The 26,632-nt window shown below is 44.3% G+C and overlaps 1 protein-coding gene across 2 annotated transcripts in view; it reads right to left on the reverse strand.

The window, feature by feature from the left end:
• The window catches only part of unc13bb (unc-13 homolog Bb (C. elegans)), a 105,245-nt gene that overhangs the window by 14,296 nt on the left and 64,317 nt on the right, over positions 1 to 26,632 (reverse strand). For both annotated transcript variants that reach the window (XM_082955324.1, XM_082955323.1), the window contains exons 11-26: positions 12,139 to 12,185; positions 11,926 to 12,004; positions 10,956 to 11,030; positions 10,609 to 10,828; positions 9,863 to 10,090; positions 9,522 to 9,663; positions 8,963 to 9,132; positions 6,609 to 6,724; positions 6,308 to 6,471; positions 5,303 to 5,453; positions 5,108 to 5,176; positions 4,922 to 5,011; positions 4,573 to 4,710; positions 3,440 to 3,570; positions 3,270 to 3,355; positions 12 to 138 (exon numbers count right to left, since the gene is read on the reverse strand). In XM_082955324.1, the coding sequence (XP_082811450.1) occupies positions 12 to 138; positions 3,270 to 3,355; positions 3,440 to 3,570; positions 4,573 to 4,710; positions 4,922 to 5,011; positions 5,108 to 5,176; positions 5,303 to 5,453; positions 6,308 to 6,471; positions 6,609 to 6,724; positions 8,963 to 9,132; positions 9,522 to 9,663; positions 9,863 to 10,090; positions 10,609 to 10,828; positions 10,956 to 11,030; positions 11,926 to 12,004; positions 12,139 to 12,185 (2,033 nt within the window). The remainder of the gene's footprint in view (positions 1 to 11; positions 139 to 3,269; positions 3,356 to 3,439; positions 3,571 to 4,572; positions 4,711 to 4,921; positions 5,012 to 5,107; positions 5,177 to 5,302; positions 5,454 to 6,307; positions 6,472 to 6,608; positions 6,725 to 8,962; positions 9,133 to 9,521; positions 9,664 to 9,862; positions 10,091 to 10,608; positions 10,829 to 10,955; positions 11,031 to 11,925; positions 12,005 to 12,138; positions 12,186 to 26,632) is intronic.

Below are 26,632 nucleotides of genomic sequence, written 5' to 3' on the forward strand. Positions count from 1 at the left end.
AGTTAACTCACGATGGGTAGTCGGGTACAACCCCTTTGAAGTTTGGCAGGTCCTTCACATACTCGTTGTACAGCCACTTGACCTTGAAGTGCAGGTTCATGTAGTCAGCACTCTTACACAGCCGGTGTTTCTCATGCTCTGTGGAGACAGACACCAGAGAGTGACGGTGTGTCTCTGAGGGTGTGTTTCTTTCTTGTGCGCGTGTGTGTCATTGTGTACAAGTGTGCATAAATATGCACCTATGTATGAGTGTGAGTCATAATATTACTGTAAGAGTAGTATGGATATTTAGGGCACAGAACAGGTAGGATTCAGTAAGCTTGGAGGTAGAGGAGTGAAGAGCAGCCAGCCACCCCCAGCGGGCTGTACAGCCACAGCCAGGTGACATGAGGGCTCTCCTCTCTCAACTGGGCTTTGAAGTGGGCTTACTGCAGGCTGAGTGTGTGGTGGGCGGCTCCACTCCCCTTGTGCCCCTGGGCACGGTGATTAACACACACACACACACACACACACACACACACACACACACACACACACACCACACACACACACACACACACAACTCTCCTGTGAGAGACATCTTTCATTGGGAGTGTGAAAAGGAGTTTCATGAGGACAGAGGAAAGTTAGAGATGTACAATCCACCTCTGGGGAGAGGAGGTAATAGATGGGGTCCTGGGAGACATGAGCAGCTTTCACACCCAGCCCATCTACTCCCTGCGTCTGTAGCCCTCTCGCTCTGCACCGCATGAAGCTCTACTGTATCTCACATCCCCAGAACTCCTCCATCCTCCCCTGGGATCCCCCTCTCTCGCTCCATCCCGCCTCATCCCTCTCTCCATACTCGGCTTCAGTGTAGCTTGGCTCCCCATTCTTCTCCCTCCCTAGTCATCCCACTCAGCCCTCCGCCTTACACATCATTCTCTATCCTCAGAAATGAAATCAGAGACGGAATAAGTAAAACATCGTCGGAAACTGTCCGACCACAGAGAAACAGCCTTCCCTATAGGATTACCTTTGCATCTCTGATGGGAATGACAGTTTTCACTGGAAACACAGATCTAACTATGTTTATATGTTGGGGGTTCTGGGAGGAGAACAAGACAAGAGGAGTGATGGGGTGGGAGTTGATGCTCTTACCAGCATAAAACGTCTGCCCACGAAGGTGGAATTCAGATGGGGCTAGAACACAGAGAAATGAGCACGGACCGAAGGAACGAAATGAAAGACAAGAACAAGGCAACACAATAGAAATAAATAGATGAAGATAGAAGTGGAGAGGAGGATGGAATGGAGACGAGCCATACACAACTGATGAATGCAAATGGTTTGCCAACGTAACTTCTGTCAACTTTTGGCCAGATTCACACAGTAGTGCTCTGGTAGAAATACACTAAAATACGTTTTATAAACTGGGTGGTTCCAGCCCTGATAGCCGACAGGCTGACAGCCGTAGTATATCAGACCGTACACCAGGGGTATGACATTTTTTTTTACTGCTCCAATTAAGTTGGTAACCAGTTTATAATAGCAACAAGGCACCTCGGGGGTTTGTTGTATATGGCCAATATATCACGGCTAAGGGCTGTATCCAGAACAGTACCTAAGAACAGCCCTTAGCTGTGGTTTATTGGCCATATACTGTACCACACCCCCTCGGGCCTTATTGCTGAAATATCTAACGGCTAACAGAATACTGGCACATCTTGTAGAATAGCATAAGAAGAGGGTCTCTTATTTACAGTACAGTATGCAGTCTTACCCTGAAGCCACTGGTAATGATCAACGTTATCCATTACTGAAAGAAAGACATGGTAGAAGACACACACAATGCTGAGACAGAGACGGAGCCACAGACGGGGTGGAGAAGACAGACTGGGGAGATTTCCTTTTCCTTCTACTGTTACTTAGTACCTATAGTACACTCCACATGTACAGTTGAAGTCAGAAGTTTACATACACCTTAGCCAAATACATTTAAACTCAGTTTTTCACAATTCCTCACATTTAATCCGAGTAAAAATTCCCTGTCTTAGGTCAGTTAGGATCACCACTTCATTTTAAGAATGTGAAATGTCAGCATAATAGTAGAGAATGATTTATTTCAGCTTTTATTTCTTTCATCACATTCCCAGAGGGTCAGAAGTTTACATACACTCAATTAGTATTCGGTAGCATTGACTTTAAATTGCTTAACTTGGGTCAAACGTTTTGGGTAGCCTTCCACAAGGTTCCCACAATAAGTTGGGTGAATATTGGCCCATTCCTCCTGACAGAGCTGGTGTAACTGAGGCAGGTTTGTAGGCGTCCTTGCGCACACACGCTTTTTCGGTTCTTCCCACAACTTTTCTACAGTATTGAGGTCAGGGCTTTGTGATGGCCACTCCAATACCTTGACTTTGTTGTCCTTAAGCCATTTTGCCACAACTTTGGAAGTATGCTTGGGGTCATTGTCCATTTGGAAGACCCATTTGCGACCAAGCTTTAACTTCCTGACTGATGTCTTGAGATGTTGCTTCAATATATCCACATCATTTTCCTTCTCATGATGCCATCGATTTTGTGAAGTGCACCAGTCCCTCCTGCAGCAAAGCACCCCCACAACATGATGCTGCCACCCCTGTGCTTCACGGTTGGGATGGTGTTCTTCGGCTTGCAAGCCTCCCCCTTTTTCCTCCAAACATAACGATGGTCATTTTGGCCAAACTGTTCCATTTTTGTTTCATCAGACCAGAGGACATTTCTCCAAAAAGTACGATCTTTGTCCCCATGTGCAGTTGCAAACCATAGTCTGGCTTTTTTATTGCGGTTTTGCATCATTTTATGGAATTTTCGAAGCCATTTAAAGGCACAATCAACTTAGTGTATGTAAACTTCTGACCCACTGGAATCGTGATACAGTGAACTATAAGCAAAATAATCTGTCTGTAAACAATTGTTGGAAAAATTACTTGTGTCATGCACACAGTAGATGTCCTAACCGACTTGCCAAAACTATAGTTTGTTAACAAGAATTTGTGGAGTGGTTGAAAAACAAGTTTTAATGACTCCAACCTAAGTGTATGTAAACTTCCGACTTCAACTGTATACTCTGGGGCTCATTCTTTCGCCATATAGTCACGACGCACACAAACACACTCAGACAAAAGGCCAGGTAGGGCCATTAAGACTGGGAAAATGGTATTAGTGGTTGAGGAGCTTGACCCCAAATTGACGCAGATTGGACACGTGTCTGCTCGGCTCCTGATAGGTCATCCGTGGTGACTCACCCTCCATGGCATACTTCATGTCCTGAGAGAACAGCGCCCACATGACCTCAGCACACACCTTCCCCACATTCAGCTCCTGAGGGAACCTGGAGGAGAGATGGTTGAGAGCATCATTACACACTGGAAATATTACAGGAGTACATACATTATTAGTGTGTGTGGATACTAACTGGTTGAGCACGGGTGTATAGGAGTTCCTGTCCTCCTCTATGATGGAGACTATAAGGGTGATCAGTTTGGGCCAGAAGTCCAGGTTCTTGATGCTTGGGCCCTGCTCCTCCAGGGGAAGATCCTCTTTGTGCTGGACCAGAACACAACCACACTCCCAGTCAGACAAAACACCGCATGTAACACTGCTGGATTAAAGTGATATCCCTTGACATATTCATATGAAAAGGGTGTTGACTCAAAAACTAATTTGGACCAACGGGCAAAATGATATGTAAATTGTATAGATACTCCTCTACGAAAGCCAATGATCCAAACTTTATGTTTCTATCATAATCCATTCAAAGGTTTTTGGAGTTTTTACCCTTGTAGGATGGTTAAAATTAGGGTGACAAAATGAATGGAGACCAGAGGAAAAAAAGTGGTCATAAATCAGGAAAACAGCATCACGTCAGCTAGGGGGGATACTGTGCAAGATATAAGGTTAACTGACAGGCTCACTGTTGAACCCGCCATCTTTCTTCTCGAATCCGGAGGACATAAAACAAATGAGAGGTAAGATAAATAGTGATTTTGAGACGTGACGTAGTATTTTAATATACGCTGTTCATATTCATGCGAAGTTCCTGTTCTTTTCCCAAAGACTTCACAAAAACAAGCGCATTTCTGTGAAATGTCAACGGAGCACTGAGAGTACTGCAAGCTTTTTATTTATTTTCAAATCCTTTTGCATTTAATTCAGCTCAATGTCATGCTAATTTTGATATTTGCGACACTCAGTAACAACTTGGAAGGCAAAAAGTAAATTCCTCAAAAGTGTCGGCGATAAAGCTGCACCACTCTGTCAACTGAGCTTGGTGCTTATTATGGGATGTATTAGGTTCTGACATCTGACTTTTTGATATCATGTTAATGGTATGGTAGAGAAAGACCCCACTGAATGATTCAGAACATGAACAATTATACTTGCCTTGGTAAAATGTATTTTCTAACATAATGAAGTGAAATGTCGTCACCAAAGTGCATTTTCAACCACTCTGGGTAGAATGGATAGACACCCTAATATGAATAACCTGCATTAATTCTGTTAGTGTAAATGGCAGTGAGTAGAACTGAGATCGACTGTGTGACTCACTGTGTCCAGCAGCTGGTACTGGTGGCTGTACAGCTCCTGGCAGTTGTTGAAGATGTAGTCGTAGGTGGAGTTGAGGCAGGCCTTGACACAGTCCCTCACCACCTGACTGGCTCTGGGGGGACTCTGCAGTTCCTGGACCTGAACACCAGAGGGAGATGAGCGTTACAGAGAGAGAGAACTCTTACACAGCACTATAAAGAGTGATATTATATGGTGATGATTTACTGTCATAGCACCGTACTGTCTTTCTTACTCATTGAGAGTTAGAAAGACAAAACACATCAAAGGCAGGAGTAGAGAAAAGTTTTCTTCACAGAGAGTCTTTGTAGCCTAGCCCTTTGGCCTATACCTTCATCCTGAAGAAAGTGATGCTGGTCAGTAGGTCCACAGTGGATTTCAGGTCCTGGAGACGATCCTTACTGCTGGCAGGGAAGTTGTTCTGAGGGAGAATAATTGGGGACCATTCCATGAGAAAAACAGAGATAAAAGGGGAAGGTGCATATTTAGAGGTCAATGTTAAAACTTCTCAACTTACCCTATATGTGGAGAGGTCAATGCGCAAGGAGTTGTGGAGTTGATCCAAGAGCTTGACAAAGCGCTCTTTCTGTTGGAGGGAAGAGCGAATTAAGGTGAAAATCATCCAGAGGAAGACAACCTGTGGTATATGACAACTACAAGGCAGATGGTGTTATTAGGGTTGGGAGAGAAAGGGGTGTGGGGCCATACGAACCCCAAAGTTGGAGGCGGCGAAGCGGTCAGAGGCGGAGACATTGGTGGAGGCGGTGGTGTGAGCGTAGAAGGCATTGATGTTGGCCAGCAAGGTGCTCATCACCGCCGGAACGCCAGGACACATGTACTTAGAGGACAGGCAGGCGAAGTGCCTAAACACACCAGGAGAGGGCCCTGTCAGGGAGGGCTCAGAGACAGCAGCTCAATGTTGGTTGATTCTACTATTTTAAAGTTTCATTATGTCTCTTGTTCACATACCATAATTATCGCAATGTAATGTTCAGGTCAAAATGCTAAGAACATGTTTATGTAATTTGACCCAATTTATACCACACAGACATCTTTCATTATGGGGCAAAATAATATACAGTAGCAGTGGATTTCAGGGACGTATCAGGATTTACAACACACTGCACAAAAGCAGGCCTATGTTTAGCTAGCTAGCACTCTCTCTGGGGTCAGGTTTTCACCCAATGATCCCTCACTACGTGGGATGGCTGTCTCATTTCTCCCATCAGGCCCCTGCCCCATTCCGTCTGAGGGATGGCCACCTGAGTGTGCTTTGTGTAAATGATGGAGCTGGTTAACAGGCATCTGTACGGAAAATGGCACCTCATGGAGACAGAGACATTTTCAGACAATTTATAATTGACTTTCCTTCATTTGGGGCCACCAGCGAATGACAACAGCACCAAATGGCTATTTCATATTAGAGAAAAGGGGGAGGAGAGGGGGAGAAGGACAGAGAGTGAGACGGAGAGAGCACAAGAGAGAGATAAGATAAATAACAGAGATAAGAGACGAGAGAGAGAGAGAACAAGAGGGAGAAGAAACGGAGAACGAGAGAAGAAAGAGGGAACAAGAGAAAGAGAGTGAACAAAAGAGAGGGAACGAGAAAGAGAAGAAACGAGAGTGAGAGAACAAGAGAGCGAACAAGAGAGAATGAGAGAGAGATTGAACAGAGCAAGAGAAAGTTAGAGTAGGTCGTCAGATTCCTCTGACTCACGTCATGGCCTGGTAGATGGACTCGATCCCGTATCGCATGGCAAACTCGTCCACTATCTCCTGGGCCACCTCGTCAAAGTACACCTTCCAGGCATCATCTCCTTTGGCATCTGGGATCCTCACCACCCCCTGGCCCAGAACGTCCGTTGAGTGGTGGAAGAGGTTCTGGAAGGCAGACAGCCACAATGTCCGTGTGATACAGAGACCCACAAGTAGCTGGGTTTCTGAGCTGGTTTAGGACTAGTTTCACTGATGGTGTCTGCAGTATTCATACGAACAGAGAGATGTACTGAGTGTTGTACCTCGTGTAGACAGGTGTACTGAACGTGATAGGGAGCCACTTTCTCCTCTCCCTTGATCTCCACACTTATGTGGAGACGGATAGCGCCGGACACGGCTGACTTGTCGGTCCTCTTCTCTGTAACAATAGACACACACACACACCACACACACACACACACACACACACACACACACACACATCAGTGAGTCAATTACTATAATCTAGATCTGTCACACTAACCAGGTCTGCTAATCAAATGGCAATTACAGACTATTACTATCAATGGGTGTACAGTGGCTCCGCTACAAGGCCATTCAGTGGGTAATATACTACTAGTATTACTACAGTTTGTACTGAGGACAAGGGCTCAGGGTTGTATGGATTTGTCCTTGTTCTTCCGGCTGAAGACACTTCAGCTGGTCTTATTCTGGAAGTGGCGTGTTCGGCAGCTCACCCCCGGCTATTTCCCCTGACAGCCACATTATCAGGGTAATTCGTACGTGTCGTCTAAGCGGTCGCGATACGACTGGAGTGTGCTACATATTAATCAAGGAGGAGATCTCCCCTAAGAGGATGGAGGAGGTGAAAGAGAGAGTGGCTTTGCTTATGATTTCACATCTCTTTTAGTGTCGTATCGAACACAGTCAATGAGTAACATCAGCTAAATGTATATTTCACAGTCTAGGGAAAGTGTACAGATGTTTTGCTTGTCATCAGGCTAACACACTGCACAACCACTTTAACATTCAAGAAGTGCTGTTCCTTTGAAGGCCTTTTCAGTATCATGGTGGAGTCGTTTTCAAAAAGTCATGATTAAACAGGCAAAGAAAGAGGCCTGCAGCTTCAGAATGGCACAGTTAATCACATACCCATGCACGCAAACAAACACCACATCAGTAACTCATGGTGTGTCTCATCTGCAGGGATAGGAAGTCCATGACAGACAGTGAGGCATCCCTAAAAAGGTTGACTATCATTAAGATGAGGAAGAAAAAGGAAAGCTAAGGGCGATGAAACAATTCACTTTTGGAAAGTGTTTAAAGCTAGAAGAACATTGACAAGCTTTTTCAACACCCCACCCTCCTCCTGAGTCCCTAACCAGCCCATTCCAAAATGGAGAGTGTAAAAGCTAGAAAACAGAGGAAGAAAGAAGCCATGTGGACAAAGGAAGACAGAAAGGGGCAGGAGAGGAAGCACAAGTGAGAGTAAGCCCAGGGGAAAGTAAAGACCATGGTGGTGACAGCCAATGTTTTCATCCAGGGCAAGTAGGAGCCTTAGGGCCACTCCTCGCCTGTGCCATTGGGCGAGAAAAATGGTATTGCTGGCCAAGGGAGACGTGGGTAATGAGGTACAAGCACAACACAGACTGGACTACAGAAGAGGGCTAAGATGTAGAACAGAGCTGGTGACATATGAGAGGCAGATACACTAGGGTGCTAACTAACCCACTGTGTTACCGTAAGAGGTCTTGGGTGTTGCGGGAGCTAGCACATAAGGATTTCACTGCACATTTTATGCCTGCTGTAAACTGTGTATGTAACAAATACATTTTGATTCAATGTTTTTTTTCCTTAGACTTTCTACCCATCATTAACTAACCCTGGGAGAGACAAGCCATTAAGACAAAGCACTGTGTAGCAACTAACAATCTGGTAGTTCAAAGGGTTGATTTCAGCCCTCCTATAGAGTATAATAATGATAGAGTATAATTCAAAACGGAAAGGGAGGGGATTGGCGGATGCAACGAGGAAGCTAACAGAATATGCCTTTGGCATAACTTAGAAGAGTAGATGTATGAGTGATAGGGATTAGAGCAGTACATATCTGGAAAACGGAGGATTCCAGGATAAAAGAAGCATGAACAAAACAAACAACCTTCCCCCTTTGATCATCTGAAACGTTTTGATTCGCACACCAACCCCATCAGATCAGAAGGGAATATTCCCTCAACGCGGTGGCTGAATAAAAGCACTTCCACGTTGAGACCCGTGTACACACACTAAAAATAGAGCCTCTTGGACACAATGAGGAGGGAGCACAGGGGCATGTGAGGACTGAGGAGAGGCTGTGAAAGGGAGAGGGCCTGGACACTTTCCAATGGCTCAGAGTTGGCCTGGTATGGACAGAAGCAATGGACATTAGATTAACATTGGATCAACAACTCCAAAACAGGCCCTGTGTGAACCCACTACTATTTCTCAGGGCTGCGATGCAGTGGAATGTCCCCCTTTGACGCGGTCATTCTTACCATTCTGATCCCTTTGACTTATCTGTACATTCACTTAACATAATAATGATGGGTCTCATGAACACAGGCAGCCACCTTCGTCTCACATACAGTCGACGTTATACTGCAGGATAGCGAGGACATACCCAGGTTATACCAGACGTCCATCTCTCCGCTGAGCGTGCGGACCTCGATGATGCTCTGACCCAGGAAGTCGTCGGACTCCCTCTTCAGACGCTGCTTCACCCGGGACTTGATGTCATCGTCCTCGTCCCATACACGCACCTTGATGCGGTCCGACGAGTTATGACACTCGCTGGGGGAGAAAATGAGTAAGGTAGCGTTAATGTGAAGATTTCATACCAAGAACAGATATGCATGGTAATTACATTGCGTGGATGCTAATATTGCAGCTCATTCTAAGGTAGTTGAACTGAACTAGGTGTGGCCTGATGTAATTTAAGGGGAAGAGTTAATTACGCCTGTGTGCACCACTACCCTGAATAAATTAGTGTCTCCCATTGTCAAAGGGCTCCAGACAGCGTGGGACATTTTGGAAGTGGGTTAAACATGACCACGTACTTCCTTTGGGTGAGGAAACCTAGACTGCCTGAGGCTTGAAGTCTTGGCCTGCTTACACATAGGAACACGCGCTCTCGCGAGATAATACTACTGACTACATGTGCAGGGCCAAGTCAGACTCACAAGTGGAACTTCTCCTCCCAGACAGGGTTGAGGTTGCCGTAGATGGTTTTGGTCCTCTTCTTGGTCTTGCCCACCTGGACCGTGACATAGGGGTCGCTGGAACCCGTCTTGTCTTTGGCCTGCAGTCCCTGGGCACACAGCACTGCAGACAGACAAATGAACAGTGAGACAGGGAAACATCATACCACAGGTGGACAGACAGGACGACACAGAGTCATTCGAAATCAATAAAGGAGACATGGACATAGTCAGATGGGGAGAGAAGACTAGTTACAGTACAATAGAACAGTTCATGGAACGTGACCACTGGTGCAATACCATTACTCTCTATGTCTGTGTACCTGTGATGGTGATCTTGGCCGACCACTTGGAGGTTCCGTCCAGTACACTCTGTTTGATGGTCTTCATCTGCTGAGCGTGGATCGCCTTGCTGACGACAAAGACATCCCGGATCACGTCAAAGATCTCCGGCTTGTTCCTCTCCCTGATCTTCATGCGGTCCTTCATGGCCATGATGATGTTCTGGGTACGATCCTCAGCCCCATGCTTGGAGCTCTTCTCCGCAGCACCTAGAACATCAGAAACCACCCAAATACAGTACATGGAATAGGAGTCTCTTTTTGGCACCATAATGTGAAGGTTGTGATGTAAACATTCGAATATATCTACCCAGTTGTTAAAAGCTATTTATTTGACCATCCGAGTGGAATGACTGAAAGCAGTTGGATGTATAATTATGTATTTTGTGCAACATCAATCATAACCAACGGAGTACACCATATAATTCCACTGTACTTTACATGTCACTGACAGCTGTATTCTGGGATGGTGAGGAGGTAGAAGTAATTCAATAGGAAAGTTCGAGCCACTAACTCGGTAGACAAAGTCTGGAAAAGTGTCAATCCAGCCAATCAGAGAAATTATAAAACAAATCTATTGCAAAATGCATATCTATGTCTCATACACTGTCAATCATGTGACTAGCTTTTGAATGCATCAGATAGCTCAGTTTAGCAATACGGCTGTGTCGTCGCAAAAGGATCCTAAACATACTTCCTCTGTCTAGCTTCAGCTGTGCTGTACTTACGCTGCAGGCAGTCAGCATTCAGCAGTTCCTGGCACTTCTCGTGACACTTGACCCCGCACTCGGAGCACCTCATGCCCTGGCGGGCGATGCCCCAAAGCAGCCCCTCGCACTCGTAGCAGTAGGTGGGCGTGGTGGCCGTCCACACCTCAAAGTTATGGGGCGTGGTGCAGGAGATGGGGTAGATCAGAGCCTGTAGAGTCTTCTTATAAACATGGTTCTTCTACAGAGGGGGAGGAGAGAGGATACTGAGATATTACTTGTTCCTATGATATTGGTCCTCTCAGGTGAGTTTTGAACAGAGTCTTGATTAATTCAGTTGAGTAACATGCATCCCATAATGTACTCACCAGCTCCTCGTCTTTGACGGAGGAGCGCGCGGCCATGGAAGAGGTGATTCCAGCCTTTCTAGCCTGGACCAGTGACTGTGGACGACAGGGGAAAATCTTGTTAGTTGCCATGTTAACACAACTACACCCAAACAGTGATCACACAGATTGGTGGAGTATTGTAAGTGTTCTGTGAACCTTTACCCAGTGAGTGTACTACCCAAGTGAGTAGTACAAGGCCCATAGAGTTTTAAACACCAGACCGGGTGAAGGAAGGAACTAATGTAAGGATTGTTACAACACGTCATGTAAGGTGACAACATGGGAGGAACTAAACCATCACTGACCAGTCGAGACACTTAACCCAGGTGTGTGTGTTACCAATGGAGGATTCAGATAAAACCCCGGTAGTGATGGTCTGTACATGGCTCAGCATGTAAGGGTGGAGAATAAAACCCAACAGAACAAATCAATCTATCATATGAATGAATTAAGGGGAGGTAGAATACGAGGAAGGGAGTATTGTTTTAAATGATTATATCAAGTAGGAACACTACAGTGCATTTGGTTACTCAGGTGCAGCATGAAACCCCTGTTGCCCATTATTTGCAGAACAGCTGCATGGTGTAAAATCTCTTGTCCTACTTGATATACAGTCATATTCTTTTTCTGACTACAAAAGGAAAGGAGCAATTGTGTTTTTTCCACTTACCATAGCCTGACCAAGGAGAGTGATTGCATTCAAGAGAGTTGTGGGGAATAATTAGAGAGATTGTAACACTGGTTTCACATCTGCCTCACTGGGTGATAGCTCTGTGATTCCTTATGATGATAGCACTTTTTTTCAAGCAAAAGCTGAAAATATCAATTGAATCCTTAATTATCAAGATGCTTCTCTTGTTCTGGTATTACAGGATAGAAAAACATGTACTGACAGACAGGACAGAAAGTGTGATTTGAAGCATTGAGACGGATGGGAAGCAACACTTACCACGTCACTGACCAGAGGTATTGGCTTCCTCTTACGAAGGTCTGGCATGCTGTCAATCCCAAACAAACCACTTCCACCGCTGTGGACACGGAACAGAATGATACACTCGTACAGAATACACAGAAACACATGCATCAGCTTTTCCAGCACATTAAAAAGGCATGCGAAATATAAATCAACATTGACAGAAATGATTTGGGCATCATGATTTACCCTGGTTTGATCCAAGCTTGTCTGGATTTGGGTCCATCATCTCGTCCCTGCAGGATTTAACACACATTAGTTTTTCAGATTCAGTAATTAGACCACAGTAATATACTTAATCTTATATGTTAAAAATGTACACAGAGGTTAGAGAGAATGGAAAAAGACAGCAGGTTGAGTTTCACCTCTTGGATGGTACATGCAGAACAAAACGCTTTCAGAACAGCAGCATATTAAGTAATGTCTCGAGACAAGGAGAGGATTACATTTGATCCATACATGGCATGATTGTGGCCAAACTGAAAAGCCTAAAATAGATAAAATTCAACAACCGATACGATCATTGTTTATATATACACAGTACCAGTCAAAAGTTGACACACCTACTCATTCAACGGTTGTTCTTTATTTTTACTATTCTCTACATTGTAGAATAATAGTGAAGACATCAACTATGAAATAACACATGGAATCATGTAGTAACCAAAAAAGTGTTAAACATGTAGGAATATATTTTATATTTGAGATTCGTCAAAGTAGCCACCCTTTGCATTGATGACAGCTTTGCACACTCATGGAATTCTCTCAACCAGCATCATGAGGTAGTCACCTGGAATGCATTTCAATTAACAGGTGTGCCTTGTTAAAAGTTAATTTGTGGAATTTCTTTCCTTAATGCGTTAGAGCAAATTAGTTATGTTGTGACAAGGTTGCGGTTGTATACACAAGAAAAGCTCAAATATGCAGAGAGAAATGACAGTCCATCATTACTTTAAGACATGAAGGTCAGTCAATTCTGAAAATTTCAAGAACTTTGAAAGTTTCTTCAAGTGCAGTAGCAAAAACCATCAAGCGCTGTGATGAAACTGGATCTCATGAGGACACCACAGGAAAGGAAGACCCAGTTACCTCTGCAGCAGAGGATAAGTTCATTAGAGTTAACTGCACCTCAGGTTGCAGCCCAAATAAATGCTTCAGAGTTCAAGTAACAGACATCTCAACATCAACTGTTCAGAAGAGACTGCGTGAATCTGGCCTTTATGGTTGAATTGCTGCAAAGAAACCACTACTAAAGGACACCAATAATAAGAAGCGACTTGCTTGGGCCAAGAAACACGAGAAATGAACATTAGACCGGTGGAAATCTGCCCTTTGGTCTGAGGAGTCCAAATTTGAGATTTTTGGTTCCAACTGACGTGTCTTTGTGAGACGCAGAGTAAGTGAACGGATAAACTCTGCATGTGTTGTTTCCACCGTGAAGCATGAAGGAGGAGGTGCTTTGCTGGTGACACTGTCAGTGATTTATTTAGAATTCAAGGCACACTTAACCAGCATGGCTACTACTGCATTCTGCATTTGTTTTTCAAATGGGACAATGACCCAACACACCTCCAGGCTGTGTAAGGGCTATTTGACCAAGAAGGAGAGTGATGGAGTGCTGCATCAGATGGCATGGCCTCCACAATCACCCGACCTCAACCCAATTGAGATGGTTTGGGATGAGTTGGACCGCAGAGTGAAGGAAAAGCAGCCAACAAGTGCTCAGCATATGTGAGAACTCCTTCAATACTGTTGTAAAAGCATTCCAGGTGAAGCTGGTTGAGAGAATGCCAAGAGTGTGCAAAGCTGTCATCAAGGCAAAGAGAGGCTACTTTAAAGAATCTCAAATAGTAAATATATTTTGATTTGTTTAACACTTTTTTTGGTTACTACATGATTCCATATGTGTTCTCATAGTTGATGTCTTCACTATTATTCTACAATGTAGAGAATAGTAAAAATAAAAGAAAAACCCTTGAATGAGTAGGTGTTCTAAAACTTTTGACCGGTATATGTATATATGTGTTTATCTCAATAGCAAGAGGGGGGTGCATGTCAAATCAGATGTGGGAAGGAGATGAACACAACGAGCAGTTTGCTGTCCCACATCACTACAATGTACAGATGCAAATAAAGCAAGGCACAACTTGTTTTTGCTGCGCAGTTCAGAGTACAACAGGGAGAACATTGGTGGGGAAGTACGTTGGATAATTCTTTTGAAGTTTTACAATAACGAAAAATGTTTAATCTCTCTTCCTCCGAGGTAAAGTGTTTCATCGGTGCCAGTGCTCCTCTTCCACTCAGATGAATGGGGCTACAGTTAGGTAGCTGGACCCCTCTGGGGCTCTCCTCTCCCAGTACTAGGAGGTTCTGACAGCGTTTGAAACAGTTCTGAGGGAACCAGGCAGGATCGGCTGTTGCATGTAAACACTGAAGCCGGTGCCGAGAATATTGCTTCTCGAAAAACAACTTAACCACAGTGTTTTCTATTGGTCTGATCCTGCCAAGAACATCATTATTTTACTCTATTCAGGTTTACAGAAATAATAGGTGCTTTTAATTCGATCAAAACATTATTCTATATCCATTTGAAAATGCATTCATTAGGAGCAAACCTCAAAAATAAATCACAAGCAAAGAGTTAAACAGCTCAGTTGAAAATATGACAAACAAAAGGGACCATGCTTGGCTCCATGCATACGATATAAAAACACCCAACGGCAAATGCAACAGTCGCACCAAAACTCAAAATATATCTGTGTAAACGAAAACAACAAAACATAACTGAAAAGGGAGCTCATTTGAAATTCATGAGAGTAACCTGGTCATCTTCTCTGCTGCCATCTGGAAGGAAGAACATCCATCAAAAAAGACAACATTAGGGTTCATGGATATAAATAGCTAAGAAGATCATAAATAACCAGGTCAACTACACAAGCAATCAATAGTGACAATTTTCAATCCAAGGTGTCAGGATCAATCATATCTTATACTGCTACATTAAAAGTTATAAATCATGGGCTAAATGTGTAATTTCCATCTAATGCAGCCAGAGAAAAGCAGTCAGAGTTTAGGTACATAGGGAATGAGTGTTAGATTACTTAATTCTTTTGCTGTACTTGCAAATAATGTAGCACACGAAAAGAGATCTACCTGGATTGAACTCCTCCTCAGAGAACATGGACTGGGATCCTTGGGAAGTTTTGGAAAGTTTACATCTCTGTCTCTTTTCTTTCAGGATGCGCTGCAGATTAGCAAGGCGTTCCTTCTTAGGGCTAACAACATCCTGTTCTCTAAACTCATCCTGATCAGCTCCATCGTGGTCTTCTCCTATTGGACTTAACCCTGTTGGACTTAACCCTATCCTCTCTGGGCTGATGTTAAAATCTGCTGAACTCTTCCCAGCCCTTCCTGGAGGACTGTGGTCTGGTGTCAGCTCTGGGTTGGACAGTTCTCCATCAGTCTGATACTCTCCTTGGCTCTCTAAATGCTCCATGGAATGATACTCGGTAGGGGTGCAGGGGGAGTGAGTCCTTTCATTTGGGGATGCTTGTAGGGAGCAAGGCAGGTTCTCTTGGGCTGGGCTGCAGTCCACATAGATTGAGGCCTCGCTGTACTCTTCCAGTGGAGACGCAGGGCGAACGTGATCAGTTGGCATAGTGATCTCTCCCTCCGGGGGTTCAGGGGAACAAGGTCTGACAGGAGAGGGAGCTGCTTCTGACTCACTGTCATCGTTGCCAGGCTCCGGGCTTGATCCCTCCAGCTTCCTCAGAGCCCCTTTCAGAGCAGACCTAAAGGTGAGCACAGCCTTCCCAATGCTTTTCACATCAAATCCCACATTGAGGAGCTGGGTGTTCTCAGGCTCAGGGCTAGGCAGGTTCCCCGACCCCCACTCTCCTGCATCGTCTCTTGGGACAGACTGTTCAGTCCACTCCCTGTCCAGGCTCTCAACGGATCCCACATCCAGGGTGTCAGCAGAGGACGTATAGCGGTCATTGGGGGAGTGCAGCTCCAGGTAGCCATCATCACAGTCTGTGAGCAGCACAGTGGAGCGACTCATGCTCCTGGACGGCCCACAGCTCCCCACATCAGCATAGGCGTCCATTGTGTGGTAGCCGGAGCTCCGAGAATATGGGCAGTTGGCTGAACAGTCACACACTAAGTGTCCATTGCTGCCCTGCTGCCTGGGGTGCCGCCAGTCCACCACACTGGACGAGCTGGAGGGGGAGTTCTTGTGGATGCCGAACAGCAGGGACAGGTGCTCTGAGCTGCTGTGGGATGACTGGCCTGGGGTGCTGCTGGTCTCTCCTGTGGTGTACCTGTCCCAGCCACCTGGCCCTGCACAGTGGTCCTCCACCTCCTCCCCACTGTTCTGACAGGAGTAGATGTCTTCTTCACTCCAGCCGTTCTCCTCGCTCCACCCCCCATCTCCACTCACACTGTGTTGCATGCCTGCCGAGGCCCAGCCACTCTGCCATAGCCTGGCCTTAACCGAGCGGTACCTGGCGTCCCGGTCCAGAGTGTTGGAGCTGTGGCCTGACGACAGGGAGCTGGTGCTGGGGCAGTCATGGGCATACCCTTGCTCAAGGTAGGAAAGGCTGGCTTGACTTGGCCCTGGTCGTGAAGAGGGCACGTCTGAGCTGTGGTCGGAATTCTCCTGGTCGGCTGGTTCGGGTTGGCAAGGAGCTAACCTTTCTCTCCATGTTTTAGGTGACCCCTGTGGTGGCACCATCATCATCACTGGGTCTTTGTCCCAAGACCCCTGCCGGTGCTCCAGTAAAGGACTGGTGGCCCTCCTGTGGAAGGCTGTGACGACATTCTGACTGCCCGGGCTGCCACGTCTGACGCTAAGCCTCTGAGGGGTCTGGGGTCCTGGTGCTGAGGCTCCAGAGGAGTAGAGCTCCCCTATCTCATTCAGCACTGCATCCACACAGCAGGAGACCTCGTCCACTGAGCCTCTCACAGAGGTCAGGTACTGCCGCAGGTCTGCGATCTCCTCCTGAATCTTGTTGATACCTCTCAGCTCTTTCAAGATGTGTTCGACGATGTCACTGGAGCATTTCTCTCCCTCATCTTCCTCCTCTTCTTCCCCTTCACTAGGAGAAGGTCTGTGTGTGTCCTCCACAACCCCAATCCCATCCTGACATTCAGCGCTGCTGTTCTCTCCAGAGGGAGAGGTGGGTAGGCTTGCGGTCGGGCCGTTGGTACTTACAGTACCGGGGGCGTTGATGAAGCACTCTCTGTTCAGCGCCATATCCCCAGCCACAGGTAGGTTTAGAGTCCCTGTGTGACTTCGGCCATTGGGCAGGGAGGAGTGGAGTCCAGTGAACTCCCCACTGGAGGGGTCTCTCTTCAGGCCGCATATAAACATGTCCTGTTCCACAGGGGAGAGCAGATCCTGGGGCTGGTGGATGGAGGGCTCCCCCGGCCCTGCCGGGCCCTGCTGGAACTTCTGGAACTTCCTCCGCAGGCTCCGGCCCACCTTGGGGCTCTGAGTGCTCTTCTTACCCCCCAGCTCCCTCCTCTTGGACCACTTGTGTGGACTCTGAGGTGCCTCTACATCGCTGGATTCATCTGGTCCACTGAGGCCCCTCTCGTGGCCCCTAGAGAACATCCCTGAGGACTGTCTGGGGGCCTGGCTTCCTGGTCTTCGTCCTCAGGGGCCAACCAGCACCCTGGGCCTCAGTTCTTTGTGTGACCACACAACATCCTGATGATGTAGAAGAGACTGATCTGCTCACAGAGCCTTGTCCATGACTGGCAAGGCAGAGAAGACAGAGACGTATTATTTCTCTCATAACTTTGTTTTTCTAAACATTATTATATCCACAATGATTTTCTTTATTTTGCAATGCTTGTTTCCTATCAACATGAACCTTCCCTTATGCATGCGTACAAGCCATTTCATCCTTTACATTTCAGTCATTGGCATACAGTACACAAACCCCTCAGAGAATCAATAAACATATTTATAATTCCACCTTCATTTTGAGACCTTGCCAGTATACACATTTTTCAGTCCAACAGACCAGAAAGTAGAGAGAGAAAAACACCAGATTCCTGCTGCTATATAATGGCTGCTATATAATGTCTGGTGATATCATTAAAAAACTAATTAAATAAGTGGTGCTATAGCCAAGATAAGTCAAATTGCAATGGATGACTGGATGAGTTATTTGAGGAGTCAGTTTCTATATGGTTTGCAAACAACACACATAAGAACTTAGCTAGCTCATGCACTCCTATTTACACTGCTGGCAGAAACATACAAAACACACACACAGACAAAACACAGACACTCAGGCATGGGAGAGTGGGAGTAGAGGGCATTCATCTCTGCAACGCCAGAGAGATAGATTATGGTGGAGCGTGGAATTGTGATAAAAACCCCACATTGATATTGGGGGTCATTGTGAGTCAAACCAAGGCTCTGTACATCAGTGGGTTGGCCACTCACCCCCTCTCTTCAGTCATGGAGAAGGAAGGAGCAGGGAAATGATCGGACACCGTACAGCTGGTATAAACTCTATAATTAGGACATGATCAGAAGACAGCCTGGTAATTAGTTGACTGCTCAATTCTCTCCTCTGAGTCAGGGTAATTTTTGTGCACACACCAGCTGCAGTAGAGATACACAATATATACAAAAGTATGTGGACATCCCTTCAAATTAGTGCATTCGGCTATTTCAGCCACACCCGTTGCTGACAGGTGTATAAAATCAAGCACACAGCTATGCAATCTCCAAAGACAAACATTGGCAGTAGAACGGCCTTACTGAAGAGCTCAGTGACTTTCAACGTGGCACCGTCATAGGACGCCACCTTTCCAACAAGTCAGTTCTTCACAATCCTGCCCTGCTAGAGCTGCTCCGGTCAACAGTATGTGCTGTTCTTGTGAAGGGGAAACGTCTAGGAGCAACAATGGCTCAGCCGCAAAGTGGTAGGCCACACAAGTTCACAGAACGGGACCGATAAGGGCTGAAGCGCGTAACTCGTAAAAATCGTCTGTCCTCGGATGCAACACTCAAAGTTCCAAACTGCTTCTGGAAGCAACGTCAGCACTAGAACTGTTTGTCCGTACCTTCATGAACTGGGTTTCCATGGCCGAGCAGCCGCACACAAGCCTAAGATCACCATGCGCAATGCCAAGCGCCAATGGACTCGAACAGTGGAAACGTGTTCTCTGGAGTGATGACTCAACTTCACCATCTGGCAGTCAGACGGACGAATCTGGGTTTGGCGGCTACCAGGAGATCGCTACCTACCCGATGCATAGTGCCAACTGTAAAGTTTGGTGTAGGAGGAATAATGGTCTGGGGCTGTTACTAATACAATTGCTCAGATAAATATATTTAGTTTAAAGGTGAAAAATATAGAAATCGAACTGCCATTTCCTTGATGCTAAAATATCAGTTTGTGATAATACAAGCAATGGATAGTGTAGCTAATCATTGTACCATCTAAACCGCTGTAAAATACAGTATCTTGTCATTAAATACCCCCCAAAATATTTTCTGCAGTTTGAAGCTAGTGTACAAAACCGAAAGCAAAAGACGCAAAAAAAGAAACTTTAGACCGGGAAGCATAGAAATAGAGCACATCGAACAGATTCTTAGAGGGTGCCAATAATTATGAACCTGAATGTACATGGAAATCCACAAATGTACTCTATAGTGAGGCAATAAGTAAACACGCACTTACGCAACAGCCAACTAACATTTAAGGATTCATTGCTAGTTCATCTAACCCTCATCCCCACTGATCCTGGTTGTTTGAAGCAGCTCAGACACAGTGAAAGCCAAACCCTATCCACTCACTGTGTGCCATTATGCTGTTAAGAACCAACCCGCTGAGGGGAATCAGTGCTGCACAATTTCCCTCCCCGTGCTGCTGTCTGTGACTGAATGACAGAATGGTCAGTTTAACCACCATCATTCTGTGTGGTTCTGTGGCCATTTGCCCAGACCAAAAAGTCTGTGTCAAACAGAGCACAGGGTTGTTGGCTTAACTTTCTTTCCCGTCAGCTTTTGAGCTCGTTTATCATCTACGTCTAACTGGACTGGAGTTTGATTGCATATACTGTAGCTCGAGCACATACCAAACATATCTATGAAAATGACCAATAAGATAAAACATACACCGAGTATACTCAACATTAAGGACACCTTCCCAATATTGAGTTGCACATAAAAAAACATTGTCGCATGCATATAATAGGCCTACAAGAAGGGGAGACAAATACACTATGAAATCCATCTAACCGAGGACGAAATTGCTAGAATTATTTTTTTCAAGTAGCACTGACCCAAAAATGATAAAAGACTGAACATGCACACCCTTCCGACAGCAGCCAATGATCCTCTGTGGCCAAATCATGCTTTCTGGTGTAGTAGCCCATTTTTTATGATTTAATTGATTTCTGTATTGACAGGAGTAGGCTAATTAGGCTAAATCATTTTGACAATTTAATTCAATGTACCTTATGGACGTGCCTCCTATGCCTAGTACTATATTAGACGCAAGTTCACAATGTAACATCACAAAAGTACTGCAAAAACGGCTTTGCTCCCATCTGAAATTGATAGGGGAGTAATTCTCTGGCTGGTGTTAAGGCGGAGAAACTAAGAGTATGTACAAATATAGGAGGAGACAGTGGCGAAACGTGGGTATTGGTCCTCGGCCTTCAGTGGGGGAATTTTTTTTTCCAACATGTTGTACCAAATGCCCAAATCAAGAAAAAGAACATGAACATAGTATCAGATCCCCAGATCCTGAAAAGGTTCTACAGCTGCACCATCGAGAGCATCCTGACTGGTTGCATCACTGCCTGGGATAGCAACTGCTTCTACTCCCAAGCCGTAAGACTCCTGAACACTTAATCAAATGTCTATCCAGACTATTTGCATTGCCTGCCCCCCCACTCTTTTACACTGCTGCTACTATGTTGTTATCATCTATGCATAGTCACTTTAATAACTCTACCTACATATTACCTGTGCCCGCGCACATTGACTCTGTACCGGTACCACTGTATATAGTCTCACTATAGTTATTTAACTGCTGCTCTTTATTTACTTTACTTTTATTTCTTATACTTATCCGTATTTTTAAAAACTGCATTGTTGGTTAGGGGCTCGTAAGCAAGTTAAACCAAATAAACAGCTGGACTCACCAGGAGGGTGTACTACAAAAGCAGGATCAATGAGTTAGCCAGATAACTTTGATAAACCACCTGAAAGCTAAACTTAGATATGCGTTTTTGGTTGTTAAGTTTAGTAGACCATGCCCATTTCAAGCTTATCAAAATAAAGTTATTTCAGAATTGAGGCAGGCCAAATCCTTACTCCTCCCAGTTCCCGCTTTCTCCTGTTGTGCCGTTTACAAACAAACACGTGACTGGCTCAACTGTTCTGGGGATCTACAGTAAGCTTCATAATGTAAAATAATGTGACAGGTGAAATGAAGAACGCGATCTGCTTCATCGCCTAACGTATTGCACAGGTTGACTTCAGGTATTTACTTAAAAAGTAGTTACAAATATTCCAATTTCAAAAAACAAACTTCAAAGAAATACTTTCAACGGTATTTATTGAAAAACCCTCCTGTGGCTATTTCCAAATACCCCGGTATACAGTATACCGCCCATGCCTAACAGCAACCATAATATGCAGAGCCGATAGAGACAGCAGTCACACACAGCATGATGCTAAAGGATAAGCAGCCCATTCACTGACATAATAAGCCAGTAGGTCCCAATCATAAGAATACAAAACACAACCATTAGGCTAAGCATTTCCCAACCAAAATGTACAAATATTACTTCCCAGCGCAAAAAAAATCTCACGTTTAGCACACAAAGTAACCGGCGAGCTAAAGTTTAAATACAGCAATGTTTCACACACAAGTTACTTTCAAAGAGATAGCTAACAGCAAGTGAGATGCAATAAAACATTTTTTAAAAACACTTTCACGCACCAGACGATGAAACTTAACTTCCTGTTCAAAGTTAATCTTGAAAAGGGTGAAGCTATTAGCACCATCCTCTTCAATAACACCTGCTGCAGTCGCTGCACACTAGCCTAGAACAGGGGTCTTCAAAATGTTCTTGCCATGGGACCCCTCCTAGACAAACCGGTGACCCAGGGACACCCATCATGCGTTAGCAAAAACAAAACAAAGTCACGTCTCTTCGTATCATCAAGTGAATGACAAAGGCAAGGAGAAGTAATCAACATATTAAAATGAATTGATTTGGTAGATAATTTTTCATTATTTTGACCTCCCCACATTATAATTGGAAGAGGAAGTGTAAACTTTAACATAGTCTATTAGCTACAAAAGGTAACTCCAAACACATTTTCACTAAGAGCAGCTGTTTAGCTGGTTTAACAAATGTTAACCATGTGTTGGCAAAAATGTAAGTCCAAGTCAAGAAAGCTTACCAGCAGCACTTGCCACACTGCTAACCTATTCGCAGGGTGCTTTTTCAAAGCCTATTGTATGTCAGATACTCCAGTAAATACACTGGCTCCAATGAGTGTAATTTGCTCAAGATTAGGAGTTGAGAATCATCATTAGAAAGAAGACATTCTCCTCTTTTCTTCTGTAGGAATGTAATTTGTTTATTCTGTTGTTGCTAGCGATCATAAAAATCCTCAGCAGTACCTAGGGGTTCGCCGACCCCAGGTGAATACCCCTTGCCTACAACAAAAGCTAGCTAGCGAGACCGTGGGAAACCTGTTTCCATAGGTTTCTGCAAAAACTTTCTCACTTATTACAAGTCAAAATGTTATTGATTGATTCCACTGTCACTCCAAAATTCTGCCCTAATACCACAGATCGAACAATGAGACAGATATTTCACCGGATGTATAAATGTTAAGCATCCACTTGGAGTTTCAACTCACTACCAAATATGGAAGAGCAGGTGTTCCCTAATGGGAATATGCAAATGCATGCTTGAACGCGCCAATAGGATCTCACTAGCTCGTGCTTGGCTCTGCCCATCTCCTTGCTTGTTCTGTCCACTATGATTCATTTGTTCCAACCCTTTCTATCCCAACACAAACTGAAGCGATTAAATCAGAATATCACTGAAAAGAAAATTAGAATTTGAATATCAATGAAATAGTAATGAAATTAAAAATACATCTGTATTTTAAAACTACAAATAATTTCATTAATCCTTAGGCCTTCTCTAAAGGCATAGAAGGCCCTCCCTTACAAAAATGAATTTGTTGCTGCAAACCTCCAGCAAGTTTGTGGCAAATATGCTACAAATGAAATAGTTTGCCAAAGGTTTTTTCTGGCAGACACTTCTCCCAAGATTCTATTTGCATCTGTGGCAAACCTTTGGTAGCAACATTTATTTCCACTAGTGGCAAACAGTTTACCAGCAGCATTTGTGGTAAACACATGAGTTCCAAGACCAGTAAGCGTTACTGACCAATCAAGGGGATTAGAAATGAGAAACATCAGTTGGAAATTAGAAACCAATCCATCTAGCTAGCTACAGTACCTGCCAAAGTTGGCCAGTGAGAGTAACTTATTATTAAACTTCCTAATATTTTATTAGCTAAATGGTGCCTAGTTAGCAATGTCATGTTTTATGGGATAGAGTGAAACACATTTTTGTGATACCAGTTTCAAATCGGTCAGCGCCACTGACTGACTGGCTGGCTAGCACTTAAATAGTTAATGTTAACTATCATATTTTTGCACAATTCATGTGATTAGGTAGCTAGATAACTAATGATTTGCCTAAACACATTTTTAGGTGAATACGTTGCAGTCTTTTAATACCAATATGCATGTCAATATGCTAGTGTCACGGTTCAGTAGCATGTTAGCTAGCGACTCAACTATAGCCTAAAGTTAAAGAACATAAGCCGTACATGCAGTGAGTATTCTGTAAACGCCACCTTTTTTGATATACAAGGGAAGGTCCTCAGGAAACATATAGGACTGTGGACGCACCAAGCGACACACCAAGCTTGAGCAGTAGCCGGGTCTTGCCAGGTATATGTTGAAAGATTAGTGTATTATGAAAACTGATTGTTAAAAGGAGTATTATTATTTATTGAATACTTTGTGCTCACAACAGAGTCAAATATGAGAGCGCAGCCCAGACGACCAAGTGGTTGAACAACATCTGGCCAGCCAACCAGGTTGCAGAGTACATGAAGGAGACCATGATCCGGAGGGCTCAGTGGACCAGACAGAATGGGGCCAAGACAGTTGAGATAGTCAGAGAGTATCCACATCTGCTGGATACTCCAGGCCATGGTGGATTACATTTTTTACAAAAACAGACTTTAATTTTATTCTGTTTGCTGGGATTAACTAGCCTGGCTGACGCAACCCACGTGACTCACAGCGCAGGGAGAGCTGTGACCACACTGGTCTTGGAAAGGAGGCTGTTTGTTAATGCAATATGTTCTAATAAATTGCACAATAGGGTTTGATTGTTTCTCTCAGATGTTTATTTTTCCCTCAGGGTTGAGACCTCTCATTGTTCGGATCTGAAAATCCAACCATTGTAATAGAAGTGGGCAGTACTCAGTGTATGGCTGTTTGAGTGAGAAAGACAGAGGAGAGCCAACCAGTAAAAGCACAGCCCCCTTCATTATCGACGCATTGCGCCGACAACATCAAAGAGCCATTCCAGACTCTGAAGTCAGGAGGACTTCAAGAGTTAGGTGTTAGCCAGACGAACGATCAACTGCAACGGAAAAGTAATCGTTTGTCTGGCTACAACATAACGCAATTTGAAGTCATATGGGGCGGTAATAAAATATTACAAAAAAAGTTAGTCTGCTTTACAACAGATTGTTCAGGACTTCTACATTTCAAACTCGGACTGCTCATGGAAACTCACCGGTACTGGATTGCAGTCTTCAAGGACCAAAAAAAATAAAAAAAAAACTTTGCTTTACCAGCCCAGAGAGAAACAGACCTAAATACTTATATTGGAAGTGCAGGTATAGTTTGAAATAACCCTGCTGGTGGTACCTCACATGCTCATTAATTTTTAGCCTGAAACTATCAAGTTATTCACTAAACATTCTTCTCGCCAGATACACAAGGTGACATCGCTTTAAGACTTCTGACAGTGGTCCTCCCAACACCAGTATACAAATTAGGCAGGAAGACATTCCGACCCAGCTTCAATGAGACCAGAAAGCCCTTCATTGACTTTCAGCCTGTTAGTTTAAATATTGGATAAGCATAGGGAGATTGATGGGAAAATTAGATGGCCTTTTGTAAACCTTGAATGAAAGGAACAGCATTCCAGAATCTGTTACGCATTACTGCACACTCAAAGACATTGGGTAGATTTCCATTCAATTTGCGACAGATTTAAATGCAAATATAAAACGAATCTGCATAAAACAATACACATTTTCCCACCGGTGACGTTTCCAGCAAACTGACCTTTTGCGGATAAAAGGCTATGCGTGATGACGAAGTGCACATAAAAATAACTTTTGCTGTTAAATTCTCATGTACCTAATAAAAAAAAAAACAAGTTAAATGGGTTTACATTGCATTTTCAACTCTACTGATAGTTTTGTCACAAACGGTTGTGGTTGCATTATATAGCAAATGTGCCCCCTCTGGCACATGCGTTCTAGCCCAGTGTTTGCCAACCCTGGTCCTCGAGTACCCCCAACAGTACAGTTTCGTTTTAGCCCTTGACAAACACACCTCAATTCAACTCACTCAGGCCATGATGATTAGTTGACAAGTTGAATCAGGTGTGCTTGTCCAGGGTTACTTTGATATGACGGTTATTATAGCAATATTTGTGGTAAAGGAGTTTCCGCTGCCATTTCTCACGTAATACATTTTGGTTACTCTGGGTTAAAAGAGACATCCCACTACGTCAAACAAACAAGTTGTCTGTAGGCATTTAATCTTTCCATCAGCCCGGTCATGACTTTTCATGCGTCAGGTAATTCAGCCAAATGAACGTGGTTGGCTGGAAACATGGTTAGTGTTGTGTAAATGAAACTATATGCCCCAGCCCAAAATGAATAGAAGACGTAGGCATCAAACAGGGATTGGGTGTTGATTGATGTAAATTGCTATAAAATATACCAAATAAATTGTGTGTGATGGCATTGTCAGTGTGCCTGACAAGTCCTCATATTCTAAAAGCAAATTATTTCTCTAACAAGTTGGGACCAACATGGTTGAGTACCTGCACCAGGCGGAGGTGACCAGACCCTACCCATTTGTGTTGACTCTTAGGGACTGCTCACAGGTGTTTACGGTCATTAATGCACCAGCATTGGAGCAAGGTACACACTGCTTTGGGCACTGGATGTGTGCTTCAAGTACTATGATGTGTTGATATCAATTTTCCCACTGTGCCCCAGCATGGGAATTCCTACAGACCACAGTGTATTAGCTGCAAAGAACAAAATCCCCCGCAGCAAGACTGTTGCGAGCATGTATTTTTTCCACTGAACAATAGTGGATAAGTATCTGCTCTTGTATGTAGTGTGAGAAGTGACAGGAGGACGCACAGCCCTCCTGCTGATATGTTCCTATGAATTAATAGATCAATAGACGGATGAGCCATGAGTGTCTCATTCCAATGCTAATATGCTCTTAAGCCACGATTTATAGCTCTGTTAAAATTACTTTTAGTTTCTTTTTCAATGCATTTGTGCCTG

Source organism: Salmo salar, chromosome 01 (genome assembly GCF_965601325.2).
Source record: "Salmo salar chromosome 01, fSalSal1, whole genome shotgun sequence".
Lineage (NCBI taxonomy): Eukaryota > Metazoa > Chordata > Actinopteri > Salmoniformes > Salmonidae > Salmo > Salmo salar.